Genomic DNA, 16,299 nt, shown 5'->3' with positions numbered 1-16,299 from the left:
ATGTAGAATATATATGTAGAGTATTTCTTTCTTTCTCTCTCTTTCTACATTTCTTGTCTGTCTCTCAGTAGCCATTTTGTGCCACTTCAGACTTGTGTTGTGTCTCTTAGTCTTTTTTTTGTCTGTTTGCAGTGGATTTGTGTCAAATTGTATTTGTTTGGTTAATCTTTATAGTTATTTTTTGTTTCTTGGTAGTTGTTTGTTCTGCCTTAAAAGATATAAAACAAGCACAACAATTTCCATGACTTTTATAACTTCAGACAACAAGAAATAGCAAATAACGATTCAAAGGGAGCAAACAACATGGAACCTCGAACAAACACAGGAGAAATGATACATGTAAAATGATTTAGAACAGTCAATTATATTAATGATTAGATAATAAGATATAACAAATACGATTCTTAGTTTCAAAATGTACTCAAAGGAGAGACATTTAAATGTGCAAAAGTATCGACATTGACAAATGTGACAACTGAAACAATAACATTTGTATTGGAAGTTATCAAATCTGCACCATCAGCAAATGTAGTCATCCTTATAAATCCTAAACATCTCATTTAATTCAATTCAAAAATATATCAGGCAGCACTATTTTGACATGTGACCATGAAATACTACAAATTGCAGCACTGACTGAGCTTTCTCATAGGTTTGACCCAATAGTTAATACTTTCTCTGGGCTTCAGAAGAGAGTTTCCCTTTAAGTGCCACAATAAGAATCCTTTTCAAACAGGTTGGACATCTCCATCCAGGACAGGTCCCACTGCACCTCCGTCACATCCAACTTGGTGGCAGGAAGCACCCCTGCTGAAACTTCCTGTTTGGAAACTGGCCAGCAGCTCCAAGTGCAGAACTTCTGGTACCTTCAGGAAAATACAACAGGCAGTGAATCATTTACTTCACCACCTGTTGGGCTTGTCGTTCATGCAGTAGAAAGTAGGAAGTCAAGACGGATGAAGATTTTATAAATACTAACCTGTAGTGACAAACGAGCCAAACAGTCAAAGGAATGACGATCAGAAGTAGAACCCCACATGAAGCAATGATCCATTTCCAGGAACCTGATCAAGATGACATAATACTTGTTTAAATAAATAAAACTGTTATAATAACAACAACAATTGGATTTCCAATCATCTTGGCGGACACATGTAGTAAGTGTCAGGAAAGGGCCCACTGTATTTTGGTATTAAGCCGATCCAGTCATTTTTGATCTCTTTCTTTAACATTGTGCTTTTAAAACGTTTTCCCAGGGAATAATTCTTGGACCTTAATGAAAAAAATCTGCCGTATTTAGAGGACTGATATCTATGAGTGTGTGAAATTTGGTGCGGCTTGATTGTATTTAAGGGGACTGCTGGGCCTTGGTGAATATGCGCTCTACTGAGTCCCATTGTAGTTTCTTTCATCTCATTAGATCCTGAGGGATCTTCCTGATGAAATTAGACCTTGATGAAAAGACAGAGCAGGAGGAGAACCAGACAACCAAAAGGCTTCACTCAATAATGGAAAATGTGTTGATTAATATTGAGTATTTCCTCCAAAACAAGTAGATGTATATAAATAAGAAAAATACCAGTGGAGGCTGGAGTCTCCTCTGATGTGAAGTTTCCTAAAAGAAACAACAGTTGATATGTGACACTGATCCACTTCTATAGAACACACAGCAGAGTGATGATGTTCAGTTGACCTCTGTCCGGTCTCACTGATAACCAGCTCTCTGGACTCTGCAGCTGTCTGTCGTGGGACGCACACCTGTAGAAGCCTTCATCTTCCCGTGTCACATTCTTAAGAGTCATCTTTACGACTCGGTCTGAACCGGACGAACTGTTAGAGTCAATCAATGCTCCGTTTTTAAAGAAGCTGGTTTGTTTGTGTTTGCCGCTCTGATGCTGACAACACAAGGTGACATCGTCACCCGTAAACACAGGGGAGGCTTGGGTCTTCAGAATGATGTCGCCATCTGTGGAAGAAAAATAGAAGGCATCCTCACACCATTACACTCCACTGGTCCCACTGGCAGCAGTGAACACAAATACTTCAGACTTGCAAGGGCTCATGCTACCTCCTGGCGTTGAATAGTGAACGGTGAGGTTTGAGGTCCCTGCTTTTAGGTCAGGAGAGAAATGCACCAGCTTCCACCCTGAGGAGTTAGTCTGAGATGTGAGGCACTGCAGAGTGAAACACTCCCCACTGAACATCTGTCTGGTGTCAGGAGTCAGAGAGAGCGAGGGAGGGGGCAACTCTAGGACAGAGGTTGACAGAGAGAAATTGGGGGAAAAGGGGAGAGAAGATGAGACAAGCAACAGAAACAGTCTGCGATTGAGGCTTTTCAGACGTATCCTGGTTTGACGATTGGTCAATCTGTAATGGACATAACTGAAATAGCCACATATCTTGACAAAATGTCAGAAACAACACAAAAACAGAGATGTGTTTGGCATAGTCAGAAAGTTTGGACAACCAATCAGGGATGAGTAAAGTCATTTGAAAGCAATCCATCGATGTGTCTGCCATTGTTACCTCTGCCGAGGTCAGAGGTCATGTTTTCACCCCTGTCTGTTTGTTTGAAAGGAAAATAACACAAGAACAACCCAACAGATTTGCATGGAACTTGGTGGAACAATTTGGTTTGAGTCAGAGAAGAAGCCATTATATTTGGATCTTCCTGTAACATTTTGAGATTCTACGTTTTTCAACACTTTCACCATTTTCCAAGGGAGCAATCTTGAAGGAAAAAGATCTGGCACATTTATGGAACTAATATCTATGAGTGAGTGTAGCAGCTTGATTGAATTTAAGGGGACTGATGGGCCTTGGCGGAGGTGCACTCCACCGAATGCCCTTCTAGTTTTAACTGTAAATCTCCGCTGTCTGTGAAACTTCTGCTCTCACTTATTGTGATTTGCCTTCAGCTGTACTCTAATCTCCATACTTGCTCGACTGTAGTCTCTAAAATCACCTGTGCCTACACTTCACTAACAATTATACATTTAGGAAACACCCTTCTCATGTGATAATCTGTCAAACCCAGTCAACATGAATTTCTCCAGTAGGGGTCAGATTGCCTATTTAATTCCTACATGAACAACATAAAACCAATAATGTATCTAATGTTAGCATGCTGTGTCCTGCTCACTGTTATTAAAGCAGGACAATGGCTTCACATCTCACAGTGATGACATAGGATTTTATAATAATGAGACATATTAGCATTGAGTAATAAAAGGGTGTAAAATATGGAGACTTGCTCTTATAATAACCTTGCTGGTGCAAGGACACTAATACTTTTAAAGGTAATGGTAGATGGCTCTCTGATTGGTTTATTGCATGTTATGCCCAAAACCCACCTCTGAATAGTAAAGAGACAAAACAAATCTTGTGTCGAGTGCAGCAACATTTTGTAATAAATCAAGTACTACAGGGAGAGTTGTGTCTGTTTTTGGATTCAATGTTTGGCAAAAAAATGTATGACTGAAGATATCCTATTGATAATTAATATACTTTTTTTTTGACAGTTTTACATTTTGAGACTGACCTGTCCGGGGTGTACCCTCTCACCTAATGTCAGCTAGGGTTCGCTCCAGGGACCCTCAAAGGGGTTTTCAACATTTTATTGCTGCTAAACACAGTCAGTCATGAAGCCAAAATAAGCTTAAATGAATAAACAAATTTAAAAAAAATCTTCTGACAGTTTTCTGATCAATTAGATATAGTATAAACCATGTTTTTACCCATGATAGGGAGGAGTGACAGAGGCTGTTTTGAGGAAAATAAGAGCCTCTATGTGTCTCTGCATTAGTCAGTTTGAGAATACACAACCTCTGTACTCATCTGATTCGTCCTGTGCAAAGCAGAAACCTGATGCCGCGCTGCAGTGGCTGCAGTCGTTGCTGCTGCTCACCTGACACTCCAAGCGAGACTGGCCGGGCCTTTAGCTCAACCTCAGTCCGGTTCTCCCGACACTCGGCTTGGCACCAGTACCTGTCGGCCTCCTCCCGTGTTACCGCGGTCATGAAGTAGCTGTCACCAGAGACCAGGTGCCTGGGGGGGAGCCCTGTGTGGTTTGGACCTGAACCACCAGTAGCTCTTCACAAAAGCAGAGAGGGACTCCACTGTGCACTGCAGGAGCACACGCTCACCCAGGTAGATGTTTGGCCCCGGAGGCTTCACAGAGACACTGGCCTCCAGAGATCCTGCAGGAACAGGGGGGGCTACATTATGGGCTTTTTCATGCCGGGGTTAGGGTTAGGGTTAGGGTTAGGGGTGCTGCGCTGGCTTTCTCACTCTGCCAAGTAACGTCTCTCATCAAGACAGCAGGATTACAGCCAAGGAGTTTAGCTCATAGTAAATGATGCACGGAGTGAAATTGTAAGTACAGGTAGTTACAGAATGTGGCTATCTGTAGTTGTTAACGATTGTTACCTGCTTAAATTTAGGTTTACTTGAGGCAAATGAAAGGGAATATTGTAATGAGCTATGTTAACACTAAGCTAGCTAGCTAGCTATTTTGTTAGAAAAATTTCTCCAATGAGCAAGAGTGTGAACGAGCAAATTTGAAATGTAAGAAATAACTATCGACAGCTCTCTATTCTTTGGATTAATATCTATCTCTAGTATTTTAAAACAATAATATCAGTGCCTATAGAATGTTGTTGTATATAATCAGTTCATATTTGTGTTGTCAAATTTCACAATGACCCTGAAATTCTGTCTCTTCTGTTATCTTATACTGAATGAATGCAAGCAAAGATACAGAGAAAAATCACACACTTTCTGATTGAACCAATCTATGAACTGTATGAAACATGGATAATATCCGCAGCCCCAAATGAGCCCAAAAAAAATTGGCGCGCACTATGCGCGCAAACATTCAGCAGCCTTAGGGGCTAAGCCCCCCCTTTCTTTCAACCCTAGAAACGCCCCTGATCATCATCATCATCAGTGATAACACAGAATGATACTGATAATAACCTCCCTGGGCGATGTGATAATATGAATCAGAACCACACACACAGAGAAACATGCTCTCTCTCTTTATCTGCTCTCTTTTATGATCTGGCCTTTCTATGATCGGCTATCTTTGCACTTGTTTTTCATTTTGTGAAGTACCTCTGGCTTTAGAGGGCTTTATTATTATTATAAGTGTTGTTATTATTGTAAGCATTATTATTATTATTATTATTATTATTATTATTGCAATTTCTAGTGCTTTGGTAAAATAAATGAAAATGCTGGAAAGCATTTAAATGAGAAACATTCTCAAATTAATAACTCCGTATCTCAGAATAATGACTAAGTGAAACTCACTATCTAGAATGTTGCAACTTTGCACTGATCTTTTTTTCTTTCACCTCTACAAATAGGCTTCCGTAGACTAAACTTATATAATAGTGTAATATTAAATATAGGGTGGAGTGGGAACGGTTGCAACCCTTTCAGAGTTTCTCTGGTAACCAAAGATTTCTTTGGATTAGACCAACCTTTTTATGTATAACTGCAGCACTAAATTTCTTTATAGTAGATTGATATTTAAAGAATATCAATCTACCCCTGAATGATACAGGCCTAATTCTTAGTGTCACAGCGGCATAAGTACAATGGCTCCTGCATGTGTGGCCTATTACAGCTCGTGTAACCCCTATAAATACTCACTAGCCGTCAAGACAGGCTCACCCCAGCCTCCACTTCTCTCCCCCTTTGCGGTCCTGAGAATGGAGAAGCTTCCCTGCCATGCTCTGTTAGTGCATGCTGAAGCTGCCGGTGCATACACCATGACTCCATAAGTCTTTATCGTGGTGCCAAAGTCCCCCCCTCCTCGCAGGCACAGGTGCAGACCCATGGATGCGGCTGAGGTGTACAGTGGAAACAGTTCTTAGTTTATATATTGTGCAAAATGTCCCTGTTATATCAGCTGAATGTCTCTTTCAAAATGTCATCTGATTAAATATTTAACTACAGACGCTTGCTGTTGCTGGGTCAATATGCAGGAGTACATAACACACAAAGAACAGCAAAGAAGACTGTGAGCAAATGGTTTTATTCCATATACGCTGAGGACGCTTTGAAAGATCTACTTGTGAAAAAGCCTTTAAGTAATTTGGATGGTCACAGGGAGTTTATCTGAAAGTGGGACATCATCTGCAAGTGTGTTTCAGGTGTTTCCATTTTTTCTTGAAGCTAATAGATAATAGAAGATTATAGAAAGGCCTCTTCCTCAAAAATGAGAGAACAAGTTGGTTATCACATCTTTCTTTAGTAGACAGGAGACACCAGGATACGTTAGGTTAAAACAACGTGTGCTATTGTGGGTTGATATCTTTTCTTAGCTTCACATTTGGTCACACTGTGAAATTAATCAATGATTATGGAGACAGTGATTAAATACAGAAATCCAAAAGGTGTGTTAAGAATCCTGAAAGATTAAAAGTAAAGTTTATTTTTGGTATTAAAATAAAAGACAATGCAAATTATACACCGAATGGAGCTTTTAGTGCCCTGAAGCAGAATGCTGTAAACGTTTGGAACAGGGGAGAACAATAAAACAACCATTGAGTATAGATTGAGTTCACCATTAGTTCACAATGTATTCATCTTATTATTCAACTCATCCAAAACTAGGTCAATACAAAACAAAACCTGACTGAGTTTAGGTATACAGGGATAGAGATATAGCTGAGAATTAACTGTCTGCACCATTTAATACACAATCCATGTGGTCGTTCTCTTTTTTAGTTTGACTACATTTGTTTGATTCAATTAAAATAAAACAAAATAGATTTAAAAACAAACTTGAAAATACAAATACAATCTCTCACCTCACAACAGACTTTGTGGTTCTTCAAGTGTGTTCAGTCAGTAGTAAATACATGAGCTCCACAAGGAGATACATTGAAAGTGCTCGAACATACAGACAATGGGCCTCATGCAAGAATTACAAGAAGCTGACAGAGTTGAGCAGAATTTTCTCTAAAAGGTCCAGTGTGTAAGATTTAGGTGAAAGGGATCTAAGGGCAGAAATTGAACATAAAATTATCCTAGTGATGTTTTCACCTGTGTGTTTCGTCTAAATGGTTTTCTTTACCCCATATACCCTTTATAGCTTAATACTTTATATTTACATCAGGAGTGGGTCCTCTCGCTGGAGGCCTTCATGTTTTTTTAACAGTAGCCCATTCTGGACAAACTTACACCTTTTGAGATTTTATGCCAACTGAAGGTTACCACAGGTTATCTGTAATGTTCGGAAGAGGAGAGTAAGGTGATAGGTATTTAGCTGCATCATGCTACTTCACCACTAGATGTCTCTAAATTCTACTGACCCTTTAAGATTTTCTAAGAGTTGCCTTTGAGAGTTTGTATTCTCCTACAATGGACTTATACCGATAAATTGGCAGTTTCACTCTTTGGTAATATTGTGTGAAACATACCCGCAAAAGGAGGAGAATTGGGACAGGAATTCAGCAAATATAAAAGCAGCGATTGTCCAACTCTCACAAATATTCACCTACATGCAGACAGCTGGAATAAATTTTTGGGAAATTTGCTATTTGTGATCAATTTGTCAAGCCAGAGAGAGATGGTGAACACGTCTGCAAAGACCTCAGCCAAGGCCCAACAGTCCCCTCATGAGATTTGGATTTTTATTTGAATCTGCAACAAACTCACCACACTAATAAATTGAAGGTAAAAAGTCAGAGGTTTAGGGTGAGAATCTGAATTCTTGCATGAGGCCTGATATCTAATTGAAACTAGTGTGCATTCCCTGGTCTACCTGTGTCTAGTATTAGTTACACACTAAAATTCTCACATTGTGAGAAAAGTTCACCTCATTCTTCCTCAGGTCACTTAAATCAGTCAGCAGCTGGATGATTGACGCCCACTACATGTACATGAAGGAAAAGCGAGGTGAAGCGTGAAGCCACTGGAAGTTCAAATCACCAAAGGCACCAGTCATCTGATGTGAACTTGAGCCTCCGTGTTTTCTTGATCCCTGATGTGCCGCCTGGTTCACTTGCTACAGTTCCCTCGGCTCTGTACTCCTAAGTCCGTGCTCTTCATCATTACTATGAGTCCTCCTTTTAAGGTGCTGGTCCCTCTGGGTCTCACTGGTACCGTTGTCTACACTGACCCAAACTCAGCCATCCAGGCATCATATTTTTCCAGGTCGGTAGCGGAGACGGACTTGGACATCTTCTTGAGCGTGAGGGTGAAGTCTTCCATAGTCACGGGCATCTGCAGCTCGTCTTTGGACAAAGCTCTGATCTCCTCAGGGCTCAGGCCTTGGATGCGGCGCCGCATTGCCATCATGGATGCATCCCTGTTATACGTGGAAAGACGGGAGCAGCAGACAGACGACTGTTACTATACGCACATGGAACAAGTTCACTGAATAAAACACGTCACGTAGAATTTCCTCTGTTTTGAATTCCACGTTTGAAGAGTTTTTCTCCTGTCAAAGGGTATGAGTTTACGCTGTGAATAAATCCTACAGGCTACATGCTGTAGATGTATGTAGATGATACACACACATCCAAGGTCAACAAAACATAAAAGCCATTACTGAGATGAGCAGGACCCTGGCGACTTAAAATACCTGCTATTCTCAGCATAGCTACATGAGAAAGGATGAATAATGTCAACACCAGGGTTAGACAGTAGTCTGATGATCACTCACAGTTCATATTATTAACTGCTGTAATCTATGTATACTATGGAATGTGTCACATAGTAATTATGAAGCCAAACACTGGTTATCTACATGCACTACTGATCTATCTGAATGTGTATACGAGCTTGTATAAGTGTGTGTAACTGCTTTAAGAAATACACCCGCTACAGAAAAAGGCAAAAGAAAGAGATGATGAAATAATTATTTTGAATGTAATTACTCTTTGTAAATGTATAGAAATCCGGGTTTAGTCTTTGCTGAATAGCAGCCTTTAACCTGGTTATTATGTCGGGTTTGAGCTGATTGGGGATAGACTATGAAACCTGGTTGATTGGTATTCAGAGGGCAGGGATGACCTTTGGGAAAGCCAGAGATAGAGATTGTATATCATACTATAAGATACAATAACACACACACACACACACGCACCTGCAGACGTTGGTGATATCTGCTCCAGAGTAGCCGTCAATCTTCTCAGCAATGAGGTCCAGGTCAACGTCAGCAGCCACCTCCACCTCCCTCAGGTTGATTTTAAGAAGCTCGACACGACCAACAACTAAACAAACAGACACACACACAAGCATACAATACGAGTACTGTCAGATATAATGATGCCACATCTGAACATAATTGTCCTAGAAATGCTCTATAAATACTGAGTGAATTAAATAAATTCTTGATAATTCTCCCCAGTGTGAATCAATATCAATCACTCTTATCTTAGCGTCACTGTTGGGTACAGCCTCTGTTACTTTTATTACAGTGACCTTCGCTCTAGTTTGTTGTGCTGTCAGCCTGAGGCTGATGAAGTCACCTGTGGGCAGGGAGATGTAGATCCGCTTCTCCAGGCGTCGTCGTAAGGCCTCGTCAATGTCCCAGGGGAAGTTGGTGGCGGCAAGGACCATAACCATCTTAGAGGGGTCTTCATTCTCTGATGCTCCCCCCACACCTTCATTCAGTGGGAAAAAAGTAGATTTCATTAAAAAAAAAAAATGGAGGACAGACTTCACTGCATCTATGTTGCACAGGTCTTGAAAGAACAATTTCAGGCTTTGCTGAGCAATTTTGTAAGTATTTTTAAAAATTAAGATAGATTAGCTTCACCTTTCCACTTCTCTATTTCACTCACCATCCATCTGGATCAGAAGCTCTGATTTGACCCTGCGGCTGGCTTCATGTTCATCAGATGTTCCTCTTCTGCCACAGATTGAGTCAATCTCATCGATGAAGATGGTTGTTGGTGCATAAAACCTGGCCTAAGAAAAAAAAAAAATTAAACTTTTGCCATTGGCAAATATTTCTAAAATAAAATTTTAAGTTTTATCGGAAGTTTCCAAACATATACACTTTTGTGTTTAGTATATATCCCAAGGACACTTTGACATGTGGACAGAGCTGGGGATTGAACCACCAACCCTGTGATGTGTGGTTGACCCCATATCCACAGGTACACGCTGTATTAACTTACCATTTCAAACAGCAGACGAACAAGCTTTTCAGACTCGCCCCTGTATTTGGAGCTTAGCGTGGAGGAGGACACGTTGAAGAAAGTCGTCCCACATTCTGTGGCTACAGCTTTGGCCAACATGGTCTTCCCCGTCCCTGGAGGGCCGACCATTAACACGCCCTGAAACAAACACACTGTTGTTGAGCAAGACCAAAGGTACACAGACAACAACTTCCAACACTCACAGCCTCAGTCACTGGGACGTCTTATATTAACATAACACTGACAGACATGTTGAACTATCTCCTGCTGCTGTAAGAAAGCACTGACATGCACAAGGCTGATGAACAAGAAAAGGCTTCATCTGTTCCCATGTGACTGAAAATCAACAGATCTGATCATACCCCAGTTACTCTGTGTTGTAATTTTCAAACACTGTCAATACATCACTTTCAAATAAGCAAACATGTTACTTCTGTTTACCTGGTAAATAGAAAGAAAGCCACAAGTGTCACTGCTAATTACAGTGTGACTTAAATGGATATTTGGGCAACAAGGCAAATAGCGATATAAGGGGGGAAAAGAAAAAAATCACACACTATCTCCTGATATATGTATATGTATTTTAAATGGCAATGATTACGAAACTTCATTAACATAGTCCCTTTCTTGCAAAGTTGTAATTCAAGGTGGATAACAATTAACAATTAAAGACATAAACAGAATAAAATACAGTAATACAATGAACAATAAAATAAATATAAAATAAATAACAATAATATGGGATAAGATAACATAGAATCAAATAAAGCAGGTAGATTAAGTAAAATTCAAGCAGTGTTTTTAGCACTGATTCATGAAAGTTTGAAAGAGAGATCAAATACCAGCACTGATTTACAGTTATGTTCATGTATTTGCACATAATTCAATTAAACAGGGTCTCTGAAGCAAATCTCTCTTGTTGATTTCAGTCAGACGTCACTGACGCTCTGATGTCTGACATGTCTGCATCTGCTATGATGATTATGTTTTCTTTTTTCATGTACTTGTAATCCCTACTGCCTCAGCATCCATACACTGTGGTTTATATTCCCAGCAGGATGGGGCGGACAGATTTACAACACAAAACACGGATTAAGATGAGATTTACCAGAATCTCACCAGGAGCACAGCGCTCTATACTAAATGTCAGTTATAATGAAACTAATACCTTCAGTCTTCCTGTGTGCCCGGAAAACAATCATGAAATTAAATGTTAAAAACTAAAAATGTATTTTCTGTAGTTGTATAAATCCGATACCTGAAAAAATATCTATTTATACTGATTAAAAAGTTAAATGTTGCATGTATCAGAAAAAGTGGAGAGCACTGTGCTGCTGTAAAAGTGTTGATCCACACATGACAGGCCTGAGGGGAGGAGAGTTCACATGATAAAGTAACAATCAGGCTGTTACAGAAAAGATAAAGTGGTCATTTAGTCATGCAGATACTGTGAAGTATGGCAGCTGAGGAAGCCCACTGACCAAAGACATGAACGTATGACAGGATAAACGTTTGTGTTCATGTTTGTACGAAAAATAACTAGCTGCCTGTGATAATAGGTTCAAAAATAATATAGTCTGGTTTGATTATAGTGTGGGAGATGCACCAGACACCTAAGTTAGGAGATAGTTAGGGTGCAAGTAATTTATGAACACATTCCCTTATATTTATGATAACGCTGACCAGGGCACAACTTGGTTGAGACTAAATCTTAAATGCTAAGATTTAAGTTTTCTATTGTTGGTGTAGGTGTATGTGTGACACAGCCATTCTCACCTAAGTAAAGAAAACATAAACTAGAGCAGAAACATAAATAACCTTCCTGGTTGAATACAATTATTGTAAGTCGCTTTGGATAAAAGCGTCAGTGCATTGTTTACCCTTCTGCTGAATGATGGTCCAAGTGAAACAGCATGGTCTGCGACTACTTTTCAAACTAGTGTGAGGGTGTTGACTTTACACAGCATGTCTTTGCAGCTGTTGAAACAGGCTGCAGGAGTCACATTACTACGACTATGGTTGGTGTGTTACAAGCTTTCACTGCCACACAGCTGGGTGTTCAAATGTCAGCAGCTACCAGGGTTCAAAATGGTAAGTTAGGTCTGAACACAGCACTTTGTGAAATGATGAAACGCTTGCCTCTATTGATCTATGTGGTTTCTTAGTCATCAAGTACGTAAGAAAGCCAGCGTGAGTGTGTGTGTCTGTGTGTGTGTGTATGTGAGTACCTTCCAGGGGCGGCGAATGCCCTTGAAAAAGTCAGGCATCCACATGGGTAACACCACAGCTTCTCTCAGCAGCTTCTTCGCATCTTCCAGATCAGCAATATCCTCCCTGCAGTTCACCAAGAGAATTCAGTGAGCAAAGCTCAAGAAACGAGCCTCTGCAGTGTAAAGGAGTTTAAATAAAGCTGTGTGGTGCCATACCAGTGAACGTTAGGGTTACGGGACACGATGTCTTTCTCCAGTGAGTCCACCAGGTTACTGTCATACCCTGTGCCGTCAAATTTCTTCAGCTCTGCATCCCCTGGTGCATCTCCCGCCCCTTTCTTTGCCTGTTAAGAAAAAATGATGTTCTCATTCCTCTAAAACCGTGTCCATCAACTCAACCACCTTTCATTAACTGCTGTCTGACCTTCTCGTCTTTGGCCTTTGTGCCACGTGCGTCTTTCGATCCCTGCCGGTCTGGTTTCAATCCGCGGCCTCCTGGCCCCCCACCTCTTATAGTCAGACCGAGGGACTCCTTTCTCTGCTGCTTCCCTGCACTGCTGGGACGCTTCAGTGCTACAGGATTCCTACTCAGACAAAGGATTAAAATGATATACTAAGATAAAAGCAGGACTTGCCTCGGATAATTTCCAACAGAGGAAGGCAGTAACTGTAAACCAGCTCTGCTTCGGTGATGGCAAAGCCTGATATGTCCATTTTAATGAACAGAAATTAAAATTAAAATCCAACATGATGAGTCACAATGTGCGATATGAAATGGCACGGATGAGATCTGTGTGCACTTCAAAGTGCTTCATTATAAAGTTATCTTATCCCACAGACTTTCTGGATGGTATCAGTAATAATCAGTTCTGCCAGAAACTCAATAAAGCTCCTGGATCCAATCGGGCAAATAAAAAGCACAGTAAAAATATTATGAAATAAAGTAGAAAAAACTGCACAGACACTGCAGTTGTGTTCCCTGTACTTTTATGCTGAATGGAATTAAATAATAACTGATTACTTTTGATTGACTTTTGATGATTTTTTCAGCTTTTTGGGTTGTGTTATTATATGAAAGTGTTTCAAATTTATGGGAATATAAAGTGTTAAGTAAAAAAACAGACATCATTACCTTTCATTTAGCCAAATTGTAAAAAACAAACAAAGAGTCAGACATTAGAAATAAACTTTAAAAACCAGTCTGGTTGGACTATTGACCTGATGGTATATAATATTCCAACCAAAATATGACCTAGTTGGACAAATGGCACAAATACAAAATGCCACCTACTAATGGTGGGGGCTCTCCGGCTCTGCAGGAGGATGTTTCTACACACACACACACAAACACACACACACACACACACACCTGTGTTCAGCAGGGATGGGAGGGGGCCAAACTGCTGGATCCTCAGGTCTGTCGTTGGATTGAGGAGCAAGAGGTGCAAAGATGTCGTTTGGCTTCTCTAACTTTAAGCTCTCTAGCGTTCCCATGATGCCTTTCACCTGCTCGTACTCCTCAGTGAGCTCCTGCCTGACCTGAACACAAACAGAGGAAAATGTATAATATCAGCACTGCATCACTGCTTGTAGACAATAAGCAATGGATTAAAAACAACTCTTGTCTACTTGTCTCCAAACCATCCAGAGAAAGGAGCCAGACACTAGAGGATCATCTTGTTGCATTCACAGCTAGTGAAGTAGATTCTCAAAATACAAGAGCTGACAGAATAAAATAACACACCTGTTTATGCTACGGTCCATTCTAATGGAAGCAAATATAACACCAGTATTTTCATTGCAGAATGGCCCCTTTCACCAAAATCATATTGTATTAATTCATAATTATGAATCAAATAATGTTACAGCTGGTAATGGTGATATTCATTTCATTCACTTTATATACTCCTGGGTACCTTTATCGCTACTATATCATAATTTATCAGTTGATTATGTTTAATGTTATCACACTAAAGTTATTAAACCAATGTAATGGAGTAAAAGCAGTGCGACATTTGCCATTGTACTGCAGTGGAATAGATGTGTAATGTGGCAGAACGCAGGAAAAAATCCAGTGCAAGTACCTGAAGAGTTCAAAACTTGAATAAATATACTCAGTTGGATTAAAACACAGCATCCTAAATATTTGTACTGCTGAACTGCAGGGCTGTGGCTTCTCCTTCAACGACTCTTCAGTAACTTGTGTAAAAGGTGTGATCACGGATTTGGGGAACGTACCTGTTGCCATCGGACTTTAAGTGCAGGGTCTCTGAAGGTCTGACAGTGCTTGTGGATCTGTTGAATGACCCCCTGGTAGTACACAAGGGAGGAGTCATAGTTTCCAAGGAGGGCGTACTCACGGCCTTTCTTGGCATTGTCACATATCTCTGCCAGATTCATGCTGAATAATAGCTACATGATGAGGAAAAAACAAGTGATTAGTTTGACTGAAACCATAATAGATGTTGGTTGGAACTGACATTAATGTACATTTAAAATAGACTTATTGCTAGTCCTTTAACTTCAAAATATTTGTATTAGTTATGAACTTCCTATGGTGTAAAATATACTACACAAATGACAAAAGAAGCTGTACACAACAAACCGCTACTAACCTATTCCTTTTTAACAAAGTTTTATGTCTTCAGTATTTATATGAATTCAGTTAACAGACAATAAATCCATAAGCAGCAGAATTGATACAGGCTGGCTCCTCCTGTTACGATAAAGTGAAATGTACTGATATTGAAGCAAACTGTTATTTATACTTTCCTGGCTTTTACATATCAGTGGCAGTTTCTATTGCCACCGGAAGTGCTGCCGCAGCCACGATTTGAGCTGGCTGGCTCTCGTTGTACCTGCAGTTCTTATTTTAGTAAATCCATTTGTTTTGATTGATTCATTTGCTTTGAATTAAATCGAATTAAAAGTTTTCATTCCTAAGGCGTTTGCTCTTGTTTTTCCTATTTTGCCAATTTAACTCTTTCTTATTTGTTTTCTTCAAAACATTTTGTTTACTTTCTGTACTGCAGATGCAATGAAACCTGCTTCACCCGGTGTGGAGCATGGAGGCTACGCTAAGGCTAAGCTAGCTGAAAGCAGTGGGTTAGATGATACATCTTCAGTCCCAACACCATCACTGTTCAGCTCCTCTTGTTGTCTGCAGTCGCCTCAGAGACGTTAGCTTCTTCTAGCTCACCGCTGCTAGGCCACAGACACATAACGAGACGCGGCAAAGCGGCACACAAACGTGGCTAATCCTCTCAGGAGGTTAAACAGACTAAAAACAAGCAGGCCAGGCCATAACTCGCATTGTTGAAGGGAAGGTGGAGCTCGTACCTGCATGAACAGCGCTGGCGTGTTGTGTCTGTGAACTGGAGCTCCAGTGCCAGGGGAAGTGTTACCATGGCCGCGGAGAGACGCCGTGAGGAATACAGACCGCGATGCGTTCACTGGCCCCGCCACAAGCTCGTAAACATGACCACTGTGCGCGGTTCACACGTCGAGGAGGTCACCGCAAGCAGCGAACAGTCCTGTTGTCTGTTTCAGTGGTGCAGCACACGTTTAAATATATATATATATATGCCCTTCCTGAAAACGCTCCTGACCTGGCGTGTCCCAGATCTGCAACTGGCACAACAGAAACAAACTTGCATTACACATTGGTACTGTGCTTTTTCATTGTCTTGCTGATTAGCAGTGAGTAGATTTGACCTGAATTTACACGACTGACTTGAGATAAACTTGATCAATGTGTAAACACTGGGTTCTCCCCCTGATTGGTAGGCAGAGCGTTGCACGCCCGACAAAGCAGCGCATTTTGCATTCCCCATGCAATTAGCCTCGAACGCTACTGGATAAAACCAAGTTACACAAACCACAGCTGCTGGAGCTCAGGGACAGGGACGTATTCATGATCCCCAGGA

The 16,299-nt window shown here is 40.6% G+C and overlaps 2 protein-coding genes across 4 annotated transcripts; both read right to left on the bottom strand.

Moving 5' to 3' along the window:
- Positions 1-519: 519 nt before the first annotated feature.
- On the bottom strand, positions 520-4,511 carry LOC128456071 (uncharacterized). Of its 3 annotated transcripts, XM_053440110.1 has the most exons (6): positions 3,908-4,511; positions 2,069-2,248; positions 1,694-1,966; positions 1,580-1,615; positions 980-1,064; positions 520-866 (listed from the first exon to the last, which is right to left on the bottom strand). In XM_053440110.1, exons 1-6 carry the CDS (start codon positions 4,017-4,019, stop codon positions 704-706), a joined length of 849 nt encoding a protein of 282 aa, XP_053296085.1. In that variant the 5' UTR covers positions 4,020-4,511; the 3' UTR covers positions 520-703. The 3 variants fall into 3 exon arrangements, with proteins under 3 accessions (XP_053296085.1, XP_053296086.1, XP_053296087.1); XM_053440111.1 differs by lacking the exon at positions 1,580-1,615; XM_053440112.1 differs by lacking the exon at positions 2,069-2,248.
- A 1,516-nt stretch (positions 4,512-6,027) lies between these two features.
- On the bottom strand, positions 6,028-15,802 carry katnal1 (katanin p60 subunit A-like 1). The gene is made up of 11 exons (XM_053440653.1): positions 15,713-15,802; positions 14,612-14,785; positions 13,743-13,912; positions 12,798-12,957; positions 12,590-12,717; positions 12,392-12,497; positions 10,143-10,301; positions 9,804-9,930; positions 9,489-9,623; positions 9,104-9,230; positions 6,028-8,323 (listed from the first exon to the last, which is right to left on the bottom strand). Exons 1-11 carry the CDS (start codon positions 15,716-15,718, stop codon positions 8,125-8,127), a joined length of 1,491 nt encoding a protein of 496 aa, XP_053296628.1. The 5' UTR covers positions 15,719-15,802; the 3' UTR covers positions 6,028-8,124.
- Positions 15,803-16,299: the final 497 nt, after the last annotated feature.

The sequence above is a fragment of the Pleuronectes platessa genome, chromosome 14, assembly GCF_947347685.1.
Source record: "Pleuronectes platessa chromosome 14, fPlePla1.1, whole genome shotgun sequence".
Lineage (NCBI taxonomy): Eukaryota > Metazoa > Chordata > Actinopteri > Pleuronectiformes > Pleuronectidae > Pleuronectes > Pleuronectes platessa.
Note: the sequence above shows the minus strand (reverse complement) of the source record. Positions and strands in the feature narration are given on the sequence as shown.